Genomic DNA, 13,597 nt, shown 5'->3' with positions numbered 1-13,597 from the left:
CTGTTTTTATTTTTAAAACATTTTCAAAAATATCTAAACCTGTTTTGGCTTTGTCATTATGGAGTATTGTGTGTAGATTGATGAAGGGACAAAAATTATTGAATCTATTTTAGAATAAGGCTGTAACATAACAAAATGTGGAAAATGTCATGGGTTCTGACTACTTTCCGAATGCACTGTATAACAACCTATGTGTTGTGATAATTGCGTTAATTGCTCTATAACCTGTAAATTCATATGCCTTGCGACCGTGATATACACTACAGGTCAAACGTTTTAGAATACCTTCTCATTCAAGGATTTTCTACATTGTATAATAATAGTGAAGACATCTAACCTATGAAATAACACATATGGAATCATGTAGTAACCAAAAGTTTTAAACAAATCAAAATATATTTTGAGATTCTTCAAATAGCCACACTTTTTTGTGAAAATAAATTCTCACGGGAGGCCCAAAAATGTTTGCGGCCTACAAAAGGGGGGACGCAGTCCACCCACTACCACCAGTTACTCCTAAGGTGGTTACTGTGTTAGAGTTTACAAAATAAGTATTGCAGTAAACTAGTATTTTCTGGATTGTAAAATTCCGTTGCAAACGGACGCTTGGGGCGGGGGTGGGGTAACAGTTGTGTAAACATTTTTTTTGTGACATCCGCACTGAACGTCGTCTGCTACCAATGAACGGCGTCAAAGGGGCTCGCCTCAACATAGGCCAATGATTTCCAGCTCAGCGATTCTCAAAGGGACCGGTTTTGTCCAGTGCATCAGACCACTACACACCACGATCATTGTCAACATGCCTATCAAGGTAAGAAATGCTGTCAACAAAAATGTTTAAATCTAAAAATAACGATCCTTGTTGACCTTGACTGTAGACAATTCTGAGGTTTGTAAAAAGTGATTATTATACTTATTCTCGAGTCCATGACTCATACAGCCGCCATTCTCGAGTCCATGATGCAACTAGGCATTTGTCCTGATTGGGGTAAAAATGTGAATATGGTCGGCGGTTGCATTCAAGCGAAGTCTGTTTTTTATAGTCGGCAAGATTAGATAACCGGATTGGGAAGGTTTGTCCACTTCATTTGTAGGGAATCAGATCTGACGCATGAAGGAAGTATACATAAAGGATTTACAACATGAAATCCGTTTTCTATCAAATACATATTACTATACAGTTACCACCGTAGACCCCTATCCATAGATTTTCCTACATCCACTTATTTATTTATTATTTGTGGCTGTAGGTGGATAGCCTCGGAAGAAATATCCTCATCTCGCGAATTGACATTATTTTTCGCTATCCATGTAGCAAAATGTAATGTATGCTCGCGAGATCAGGATGGGTTTTTGAAAAACCTGTATTGCACGAAACACCAGTAAGCATAAAAGAAAAACAAACACTGAGTATACAAAACATTAGGAACGCCTGCGCTTTCCATTACATAGACTCGTGAATCCAGTAGAAAGCTATGATGCCTTATTGATGTCACCTGTTAAATCCACTTCAATCCGTGAAGATCAGTGGTTTCCAAACTTTTTATAGTCCCGTACCCCTTCAAACATTCAACCTCCAGCTGCGTAAACCCTCTAGCACCAGGGTCAGCGCACTCTAAAATGTTGTTTTTTGCCGTCATTGTAAGCCTGCCACACACACACTATACATTTGATTAAACATAAGAATTACTTTTTGTAACAACCCGGCTCATGGGAAGTGACAAAGAGCTTGTATAGGACCAGGGAACATATAATGATTAAAAATGTTGCTCTTTAATTAAACATTTTAAAACTGTATTTATTCATTGAAAATTGTGACTAACTCACCACAGGTTAATGAGAAGGGTGCATGTGCTTGAAAGGATGCACATAACTCTGCAATGTTGGGTTGTATTGGAGAGTCTCTGTCTTAAATCATCTTCCACACACAGTCTGTGCCTGTATTTCGTTTTCATGCTAGTGAGGGCCGCGAATCCACTCTCACATAGATATGTGGTTGCAAAGGGCATCAGTGTCTAACAGCGTGATTTGCAAAGGCAAGAAACTCTGAGCGCAGCCCTCTCTAGAAATCTGGCAGTGGCTTCTGATTTAAATTCAATTTTCACAGAACCGCTTGTTGCAATTTCGATGAGACTCTTTACGTCCGTCCCCTCGCCCCGACCTGGGCGCGAACCAGGGACGCTCTGCACACATCAACAGTCACCCTCGAAGCATCGTTACCCATCGCTCCACAAAAGCCGCGGCCTTTGCAGAGCAAGGGGAACCACTACTTCAAGGTCTCAGAGCAAGTGATGTCACCAATTGAAACGCCACTAGCGCGCACCACCGCTAACTAGCTAGCCATTTCACATTGGCTACACCTGCATAATTGCACACCCAACTCCCACAGGTGCTTCACTATTTGACATTGTCCGTAAGCTTGTTCATTTGCACACCAAAAATCATACAATGATGGAAAGACCGGTGTGTTGTCCCTGTTAATGCAGACAGAGAAGAGCTCCAACGTCTTAATCATAGCCTCAATTTTGTCCCGCACATTGAATATAGTTGAGGAGAGTCCCTGTAATCCTAGATTCAGTTCATTGAGGTGAGGAAAAAACATCACCCAGATAGGCCAGTCATGTGAGAAACTCGTCATCGTGCAAGCAGCCAGACAAGTGAAAATTATGGTGGGGAAAGAAAGCTTGTCTATCAGTTTTTTAAAAACGTGTCAATACTTTGCCCCTTGATAACAAGTGCACTTCTGTAAGTTGTAAAAGCGTTACATGGTCGCTGCCCATATCATTGCATAGTGCAGAAGATACATGAGCATTCAGGGGCCTTGCTTTAACAAAGTTAACCATTTTCACTGTAGTGTCCAAAACGTCTTTAAAGCTGTCAGGCATTCCCTTTGCCGCAAGAGTCTCTCAGCGGATGCTGCAGTGTACCCAAGTGGCATTGGGAGAAACTGCTTGCACGCGCATTACCACTCCACTATGTCTGCCTGTCATGGCTTTTGCGCCATCAGAACAGATAACAACACATCTTTACCACCAAAGTCCATTTGATGTCACAAAGTTGTCCAGTGCTTTAAAAATATCTTCTCATGCTGTCCTGGTTTGCAGAAGAGGATGTCTTCCTTAATTGACCCTCACCATAACTATAATGGACATATACCAGGAGCTGTGCCAGGTCCGCCACGTCTGTTGACTCCTCCAGCTGTAATGCATACAATTCACTGGCTTGTATGCGAAGCAGTAATTGTTTCAAAACATCTCCTGCCATGTCACTGATGCGTTGTGAAACAGTGTTGTTTGATGAAGCAATTGTCTGTATAGTTTTTTGGGCCTTTTCCCCCAGCATTGTTCCAGCCATATCCACATCAGCAGGAAGAATGAAGTCCTCCGCAATAGTATGGGGCTTGACTGTCTTAGCCACCCGGTAGCTCACTATATAAGACACTTCAAGACCCTTCTTATTAATGGTATCTGTTGCTTTTATACATGTCTTACTACTTGAAGGTCATCTTAATTCTTGCAAAAAAAACCTCCAGTGGCTTATTTTTCAAATTGGCATGTTTTGTTTCTAAATGTCTGTGCAAGAGTGAAGGTTTCATCGAGTTGTGAGATAGTACTTATGCACATAACACGCTGTGGAAAGGTACTACTCCCAATATAAGTGAGCCCCAAATCAATGTAGTTATCATATTTGCGCCTCTTCGATGGTCCAACATCCCTGTCTGTTCGGTGCTTTCCCGGGTAAGGGGGCAGTAGCTCTTCGGCTGCATCAGGTTTCAGGTTCACAACTGTCAGTGTCCATGCTAGCTGGGCTAACAACAATTACTGACGCTAGCATTGGATGTGCTCGTGGAAGCAGAACAACTTGTGTCGCCGATAGGTGCAGGTGTAGGTACTGCTGGTAGTAGCAGTACTACCAGTAGAGCTGGTATGTGTCTCTATGGACGCGGGCCTTACTTTTTTTTGCCATTTTATCCATTTTCGAGCAAACGGAATGAGTGGCAGCTACGTTTGGCTACATACGGACCGTTAGTGGAATTCCTGCGAGAGAGTAACGGTTAATTATTTGACTAGGCTACCTGTATTTGACATTGTGTTGTTATTTCGCTGAACACTAGATGGTTTAATTTGATTTTTGCCAATGAAAGGAGGCTACTCAGGCGAGAAAAAAACCTCACCCAAATGTATAGCCCCGTTGGAAAATATAAATGGACTGTTTGAAAATGTGAGGGAAAATAAATAAATAAATGGAAATCACATTTTTATTTGGCATACCCCCGACGGCATTGCGGGGTACGCGTAACCCTGTTTGGGAATACCCGGTGTAGATGAAGGGGAGGAGACTGGTTAAAGAATGATTTTTGAGCCTTGAGACAGTTGAATGGGCAAGACAAAATATTTAAGTGCCTTTGAACGGTAGTAGGTGCCATGCTCACCGGTTTGAGTTTGTCAAGAACTGCAATGCTGCAGGGTTTTTCACGCTCAACGGTTTCCCATGTGTATCAACAATGGTCCACCACCCAAAGGACATCCAGCCAACTTGATACAACTGTGGGAAGCACTGGAGTCAACATGGGCCAGCATCCCTGTGGAACGCCCCTGACGAATTGAGGCTGCCCTGAGGGCAAAAGGGGGTGCAACTCAATATTAGGAAGGTGTTCCTAACATTTTGTACATTCATTGTATACGCTATATGCTAGGGTTATAACAAATTAGAGATTATACAAAGACCTTAAAAGACACACAAATTGACTGCTTTTACAGCTTTCTTATTTCTAGAATGATCCTAATGTACTGCTCAAACTCCTTATTGAAATAAAGTTAGTGTTTTTACATTTTTTATTAGTGAATTGACATTTATGAACAGGAGGTTTTTCCATTGGCACAATTAATTTTCCGTAAAAGTTTTTCTTTATCCATATTGTAGTTAAGGAAACCGAGCCACACTTTTTCTCCCATAATAAACAAAAGTCATCAAGAATATTATCATTATCTACAAATATCTTGCCATAATCTCTTTACATGTAGACCATGACATAATACATCCACAACCGTTCATTGAGGCTCAACATAAAAAGTACAGTTCATGTTCATTTTTTTGTGTTTCTTCATGTAATTATTCACTGGGTAATAGTTATGGATAATTCTGAAAAAGACCTCTACTTTAACACACAGGTATTTGTGTGGTAATAATCAAACATTTTTCCAACTGATTTTATTGACAAATGTATTCCAGTAGTTATGAGAATGAATAGATAAAATCCCTTTGAAATAAAGCACACAATCGGAGAAACGCATGTTTCCTACTGGAGCGTGAACTGGACTAAGCGAGTATATCTCAAGAAGGTGAGGTCTGGTTACACCTCTGCGATCAAGATTGCTTGTACGAGGCTAGTCGGTAGATGCACCAACACTGCGCATGGCTAAACAAGGACTCTGCTCTAACATTAAGCAAAGTTTTCATGCTCCAGTAGTAACTTCAAGGCTGTTGTGGTGGCAGACTGTCCCTAACCACTGCCTGGGTCCAATACATTCTTCACCAAATTCTGCTGTACATGAGTACAGAATTAGTCAAGTGCATAATTATGTACCTCTAACTAAATAGGGGTTGCAATTTATGTTCAACAAAACCATGGTTTACTTTCAAATGATTTTCAGCTTTCATGTGATTCCATAGCATTTGATTGAACTATTGTCTCCCCTCTACACACACTAGGTTGGGGATAAGCTTCCTGCGGTGGAGGTTCAGGAGAATGAGCCAGGCAATAAGGTGTCTATGGACCAACTCTTCAAGGGGAAGAAGGGAGTTCTCTTTGCTGTGCCAGGGGCCTTTACTCCTGGGTGTTCCAAGGTAATGTCCCTTTAATCAAAGCTTGATGATGAGTTGGTTATTTGAATCAGCTGTGTAGTGGGCCTCAGGACAGAGTTTGGGAAACCATGATTTTGAATGGGATTTTGTCCCAACTAGGCACCACACTGAGCTAATTAATCAGGTCAGTGATTGCCTAAATTCAACACACCTGGCACTCCAGGACCAGGGTTGTCTACCCCTGATTTAGATCATCCTAGTTTTAATGAATGGACCTGGATGTGTGTTTCTCTTTAGCACTCTTTTTTTCACCATGGCTGCGTTTAGACAGGCAGCCCAATTATTATTTTCACTAATTGGTCTTTTGACCAATCAAATCGCCACTTGATGTGTAAAGATCTGATGTGATTTGGTCAAAAGATCAGAATTGGACTGCCTGTCTAAACGCAGCCCATGTACGTCCCTTATGCACCATCTGAAATCACTGTTTCACATCCCGCGTCCTTTCTTGCTCCTGTATCCCTCAGACTCACCTTCCAGGCTTTGTGGCGCAGGCAGCAGAGCTGAAGAGCAAGGGTGTACAGGAGGTCGCCTGCGTCTCCGTTAATGACGCATTCGTTATGGCTGCCTGGGGAAAGGAACAGGGAGCAGAAGGCAAGGTGCAGAATGCTGTTTGAAAATGACAAGCTGATACCTTGGCCTTCAGCCTTCTGAATAGTAATTGAAATGTAGTCTACACAGTGTATTCCTCAGGCTATGGCTGAAAAATTCTGTTCTGTTATGATGATTTCCAGCATTTTACTTGGTACAGGAAAACATTTTCATCTGGTTGCAGGTATCTGTCCTGAGAAATCAATATGAAGTTGCTACATACATTTTTAGACTTTTAAATGAATGATATCTATTGATTCTTGAACAATATAATTTACAAATGCCTCATGAGCTTAGGCTACGACAGTTGAACTATCAGAACCCCAAATGTAAGCATGTTTTTTTGTGAACAAACAGTGTACAGGTGGGAAACTTTAACTATACTTTTGATCTCATAGATGGTCAGGCCTTGCATCCATAGCTTTGTCTATGAGATTGAGTGGTTACATTTCCCAAGCCCAATTCCTCAGCTGTTTGCCAAAAAACAGTGGCAACCGGTGTCTGCTTTGTTGTTTGAACTGCAGATTGCACCGTTAAGTCATTGGACAGATCTTATCTCCCAAACAGAAACATGTACTACATCAAGACCATAACTCGTTGAATTATATTGAGAGATCCTTCAGACAGTGTGGCTCTTCAGTCTAGACCGGTCTGACCCAATGATTTATATATCTCTATATCATTGGTCGGACCCAGGGCTGTTGCTGTGTTCAAATTCCACTTGACCGTTTAGTCACGGTAATTAGGCTTCTCCAAGCTCTGATGCTGCTGATGGTCATTAGTAGCCTACCAAACTTTCTAACTGCCTGGTACTCCGCACTCTAATTACTCTGACATCAATGCAAATGTGATTGAAAATCTAATCAAAGACTTCATGGGAGCCCATGAGCTCATGTTGTCAACATTTCTTTAGGCTATGCAATTGCGCATGAAAACAGAGTGATGGCCTCTATTAAAAAGAGGATCCCATTAGCTTTCTATAGACTAGGCCTACTATATTTATTTCTCAACTTCCCTAATATTAAGAACATTGCTTCTCTTTACAACAGGAGTATAGCCTACCTGGCTGGCATGAAAACGAACCAAGGGAAAAGTGTCCTCCATTCTCTATTTAAATGCATAGATGAGATGTATTTTTTTCCTGCTGCCCCTGTTCCGAGACCGGTGCATGATAATGGTCCATTCTAAATCAAAACAAATTTCACACATATTATATAGTATATGTGAAGATAAAATTAAATCAAGAATCGTCTGATGGTTGACACTATTAGCCTATGACTTGTGAATGATGCCCAGCATAAGGCACGAGACAATGCCTTTCTTTGCGACTTTTTCTAATTATAGTCGCACACCTCATGTAGCCTAGCCCATGGGCCTATATGTTTTGATAAGGTATATATCACTATAGTGGCCAAATAACTTTTTAAAATGAAGCACATTAATCTGCTTTATAAGGGGTGTAGAGCCTGACTGTCATACAAAAGCAGTGCTTGGGTTTCAAGTTTGGGGAAGATAATTTTCACATAAAAATGCACCTTTTATAATAAAATTGCATTTGCGGTTACTTTTGATAATGGTGTTTTCCCGCTAATGGAGTGCACATTTCTGGCGCTTACAATGTGAAGAAATAGCCTAATGGTTTATCAACATTTAAAGCTAAATGTTCTGATCTGTTGCATCAGCCACATTGCTTAAAAAACATGTTTTGATGCTAGTGGTTGTATTAATTGGGGATCTATTCTATCTACTCTATCATCTGTCCCAGACTGTTTGGAATATTTATTTATCTCACAGAATAGGTCAACTTTGTACTATGGGGGATAGTAGATTGACATAGTATAGTGCTTTTGCTGTTTGTTAGGCCTACTCATCTTGTTGGCTGACGAAAAGTAAATGTGGGCAGATCTTCAATATGCACCTCAGAATTGGATAGGACCCTTGCAGTTGTGTCCCGGACTGTCTGTCTTCACTTGTATCCTGTGAGAAAGACCTGATCAAGTGATGGAGAGCCATGCGAGTGAATGGTGCTTCAGAGCACGCAGCACTCTGGGAGAAGGGCACAACGTCCTCTGGCCGCAAAAGGCAATCATTTTTTAGGGCACATTATAGCCCTAAAAAAATGCAGCCGTGAAATTCGAGGCATAATCAAGTGCTTGTCAAATTGTGAATGAGATGGTGTGTTCAGCCTGCGCAAAAAAACAAAGCAGAGCTCATGTTTTTTAAGCGACTTTTATCAAATCATCATTAGTCGCATCATGCAGCCTTGCAATGTATTAAAAATCAAAACATATAGTCCAACATTTGTAGAACAACTGAAGTTACATAACTCTAAATTAAGGATATAAAGGTACATATTTATTTGTTAACCGCTCAACACAGAATAGCTGCATGTGCTCACTTCCTCAAATCGTTTGGAGAAAATGTACCTTCTATTTTATTCAGCTTTGTTCAATTGTATTCTTCATACCATAACACGAACTAGTGTAGCCCACAGCCATTTGGCATAGCCAGTTCAGGATATAACACAAGGAACTCCGTATGCTATTCGGTTCTTCTGAAATGGACTACCTTTTCTTCCTATCATGCTTATTTAGACCTGTCTAAAATAATGAATTTGAAGGTGTAGGCTATATTACATGGATTTATTAGACTTTTTAAAATGTAGATGTTCCAAAGGTCTGCATCAGTGGCTAGTAAGCTGTATGGTAGCCAGGAGATGTTAATTACTGTGAGACCGACAGTTATTTGCCTGACAATCACAGGCTGACAATTTCGTGACTTCCACAGCCCTAGTCTGACCTGACATATGGTTGTGGCTTTGAGTGTTATCCCCGTCACTTACAGGACCTGTTCTTGAACATGTTGCATCTTAAGAGTGTTATGCCGGGATTCATCCAGTTGCGCTTCTAGACAATGCGTCTTTTAATGGCAGGTTTATCACATTCACGGCGATCGCATTCAAGGTAAACGCTGCAGATGTCAGCTCAAATGGAAATTACCTTTAAATGTCAAGCTTGCGGTTTCGGATTGAATGTATTCGCGGTACTCCTGTGCAGGAGGTAAAAACAGTTTCAGGTTGGATATTCGACAGATATTCGCCTGTAGTTTTCCTTACATTCACCAACAGCAGTTAGGGACCGTCAACATAGTGACAAATCAGCATTTTCTCTTTTCAATAGCTCTTTAACCATTACTCCTAAAACTTTCAAAACTGGTTGTAGCTAACCCGATGGCATAGACACACATTGCACACTTTTTTGTTGTTGTCGATTTTACATATCACATTTTAAATTATATATTTACATATTTGAATTTCAATAGCTCCATGGTCATATGACCTACTGACTTCAAACAAGGTTCAGAATGTCCACTGACTACCCTTCTATATTGCACATCCTTTAGTTTGTCCATTTTCATCTCAAGATTTTACATGAATTTTTACACATTTAAAATTTAAATAGCTCCTTGGTCATGTGACCTATTGACTTCAAACAAGGTGCAGAATGTCCATTCAGTGGGCCTACCCACTGCACATCCTTTAGTTTGTCCATTTTCATCTCACAAGAAAGTCCTATCACAAAGATCACAGATGGCCGTGCCCACCATATCTATGACAATGGAGAATGAATTGTAAGCACCAAAGTGTTTGTCAAAATAATATCTGAAAATGTCAGTTGAACATAATACTTCTATTTGCAAAATATGCAGTTGAGGAATATTCCATGTACCAACACTACATGTAGGACGGACATAAGACATTCCCACATACAGTACACACATGCAAAGAGGTGTTTTTCAGCTATGATTTTACCACTCAGAATCCAGAATGGATACGACAATGGGGCCAGCACAGGACGTAATACACCCTTACAACAATCTACTTTTTGATCTTGACTTATCTGGTAAACTGCTACTGTGTGTCAAGAAAAGAGGCCAAATTAAGGGTTAGTGTACTCCAGTTAAAAAAGGATGGTTTAGATTAAAAACTATTGCCCTGTGTCCCCATTCATAGGGGCATGAGAGACTAGTCCGTGGTAGAATTGAGTTGGCACTTTATTTTCCCAAACACCCACAAGGTTGAGGTTACTCATGGATAGTAATTTTTTTTGTTTGTTGCATCGATGCATTGTCTTCTAACTGTCCAAGAATAGGATCCAAAGTGTTTGGAAATATTTGTTCCCATAAATACAACGGAGGATGTCTCTCCTCATACCTCTGGCACTTTAGTCAGACTGCCAGACTGTGCACCACAGAGCCAATCAGGAGAATACATACAGGTCAAGAGTGCCAATTTAAAGTCAAGGGGTGTGTCTGTGCCTTTTTTGATTACTCTCTCTTTACAGAGAACCCCTGTGGTTCAAGTCAGGAGCTACCCTTTCAGTCTGCTCTGCGCATGTCTGAAAGTGACAGAGCCAGTAGCCAAGAGTTTTTCACAGTATGTCATAAATTCTTACGTGTATGTAAAATGCTAATATGTATTAGATCCAGTGCAATAGACTAAGACCTGAATTTGAAAGCAGCGTGTTCCGATTCCTCCTTTTTCTGTCCAGCAGGGTCAACCAAAAACACTTGTCCTGATGGTTCTTGCAGATACTGGGGAAGCAATATTGAAATGTATTATTTAATATTTAAATGATTTCACTATTAAATGACCCATATCACAACCCTCATACCTCTTCACAAAAATGTACCTAAATCGATTTTGGAAAAAGGATTTTACAAAAGACGTAGGAATTAATTTTCCAGTTAGAAATAGGCCGTGCATCAAAACTATTTATCAGAAAAACAAACCTTTCAAATGCACTATTGCATTTTGTAAGTTGTCTGCAGGTGCCTTGTTGTGAATGCACTCATATCCAGTCATTATCAGGTTATGTAAACTGGGTTCTAATACTCAACATAGGATTTGTCTTAATGTAAAGTATATGAAAGTGATGCTATGAAAAAGATTCACATTATCAAGTTGACTCTTACTGACAAATCACTGCGATTAAAAAAAGAGCACATGAAACATTGTTTTTCATGAGGCCTACAAGCACCTCTGTTCGAACACCTCTCCTGTCCTTGATCCATACCGCATACAGCCATTTGCGGATCTTTTCAGTGTCCAGGTGAAAGATAAGTTAAGTTCTCTCTCCCCTCCCCCTCTCTCTCTCCCCCTTCTCTCTCCCCCTCCCCCTTCTCCCCAGTCTCTCTCTCCCCCTCTCCTTCTCTCTCCATTTTCCAGCCTTATTGCAAATGGACAAACTAAAGGGTGTGGATTGTGGATGCAATGTGTATACATTCTGAACCTAGTTTGACGTCACTAGGTCACATGACCAAGGAGCTATTGAAATAATCATGTAAAATTTTGAGCTAAATGGACAAACTAAAGGGTGTGCAATATAGAAGGGTAGTCGGTGGACATTGAACCTTTTTTGAAGTCAGCAGGTCACATGACCAAGGAGCTATTGAAATTCGAATGTAAAAAAAAGAATTGTACTTTGTTTAGGCTCCCTAACTAATTCAACTAGGAATACAAAATGCTGCTCACATTTCCACATCTTTATTAGCTTTGGAAACTGAATTCATGTCCAAATCATGAAAATAAGACCTGTGCAATTTTTCCAACATGACACTTATTTGGAGTCTGTGGCTCAAGTGGTTTGAAAGCGCAATGATCCGTCAAATATCCGACTTGAAACGGTCTTTACCTCGGTTGCAGGAGTTTAAGAAATCTTGTGTGTATGAAAGTAATACCTTTTTAGTTTAATCAAATGTGTGCAACAGCATACAGATTTTATACTTGCATGTTAATGACTATTGCATGTGTTTTGCAGGTGCGAATGCTAGCTGATTCTACTGGAGAATTCACTAAGGTCGGATATGTCTTCAAAGCTTTGATTTTTATTTAAAGGCCCAGTGCAGTCAAACATGATATGCCTGTGTTTTATATTTCCACACAGAGGTTGGAATAATACTATGAAATTCTGAAAATTAGAATGCTCTTTTAGTTGCATTTCTCCCAGTAATGATTCGCAGGGTAAAAGACTGCCTGAAACTTCAGCTTGTTTTGGTGGGATGGAATTTTGCCCTGATGGGTGACACCACCAGGCTGTAAATTAGTTAACTAGCCATTATTGGTCTGTTTTCCCCTACCCACTCATACCACTGAGTCCTAGCAAAATTCTTGGTTGAGAAATTGTTATTTGAATTTACTATAAAATCACAGTAAGGTACTTAATAGTTACCCAGAAATGATTTGCTGAAAACTGCTGCGTTGGATCTTTAAGAGTTCTCGTGTGAATGTGACACCAATTTTATTTTCTTTGCAGGCAGTGGACCTATTGCTAGACAACGATCAGATTGTGGCTGCGCTTGGAAACAAGCGCTCCCAGAGGTGAGGTCTTCTCTATTAGTGTTGCTGCAACACACTGTAGAGTGGGTAACTCACTTCTCTCAACATTTGGATTTTACTTTGCAAAAAGCATCGTCACATTTCTTCTCTCTCAGGTACGCTATGGTGGTGGAGGATGGAGTTGTGAAGAAGATCAACGTGGAGCCTGACGGCACCGGCCTCAGCTGCAGCCTGGCTTCCAACATGCTCTCTGAGCTGGTGTAGGCCTGTTGGGCCCAGAGCACTCCAACCACAGAAGTCTAACTTTATTTACTACACACTATCATTCTAGTTTACCTGATCCTTCTTTTCACGTCTGTGCAACCATGATCTTAGGCAGCGGCAGGAAATAGATGTGGTTTTAATGTACAGCCATTGTATGCTTCGTAAACTGGAGTACAAAACCGATTTTAAAAAAATAGATGTGCTCAAGACTGCAAAGAGGTGTGCTGTTTTTTTACACCGGGCTTTATGGATGATGGCAGGGCAGTCCTACTTGACGTCATTACTGGCTGCTCAGGGAGATCATTTTTAGACAGAGGCAAGAGAGAAGCCGAATTTAAACGCACAATTAAGCTGAATGGCACTTAAATCCTTTCTGTATACTTTCAAATCTGTTACCTAATAAAATTTCCTGCAAGAGCAATAACCATGTCTGAATCGTTTACATTATTTGATCCTGATATGCTGTTAAGTAAAAGGCATGGCAGTTCTTTTGAATCCTTGTAAATTCATAAAAATGTTTGCAATCAACGTAACGCAAAA

At 40.5% G+C, this 13,597-nt stretch overlaps 1 protein-coding gene across 1 annotated transcript; it reads left to right on the top strand.

Annotated features, from left to right (window-relative positions):
• Window positions 1-480: 480 nt before the first annotated feature.
• Window positions 481-13,484, top strand: LOC110509975 (peroxiredoxin-5, mitochondrial). Its single transcript, XM_021591228.2, has 6 exons — window positions 481-811; window positions 5,713-5,847; window positions 6,333-6,464; window positions 12,276-12,314; window positions 12,771-12,835; window positions 12,949-13,484. The coding sequence occupies exons 1-6, from the start codon at window positions 719-721 to the stop codon at window positions 13,055-13,057; spliced, it is 573 nt and encodes a 190-aa protein (XP_021446903.2). The 5' UTR covers window positions 481-718; the 3' UTR covers window positions 13,058-13,484.
• The last annotated feature ends 113 nt before the right edge of the window (window positions 13,485-13,597 follow it).

The sequence above is a fragment of the Oncorhynchus mykiss genome, chromosome Y (genome assembly GCF_013265735.2).
Source record: "Oncorhynchus mykiss isolate Arlee chromosome Y, USDA_OmykA_1.1, whole genome shotgun sequence".
In the NCBI taxonomy this organism is placed as follows: domain Eukaryota; kingdom Metazoa; phylum Chordata; class Actinopteri; order Salmoniformes; family Salmonidae; genus Oncorhynchus; species Oncorhynchus mykiss.
This window is presented reverse-complemented; position numbering and strand designations above follow the sequence as displayed.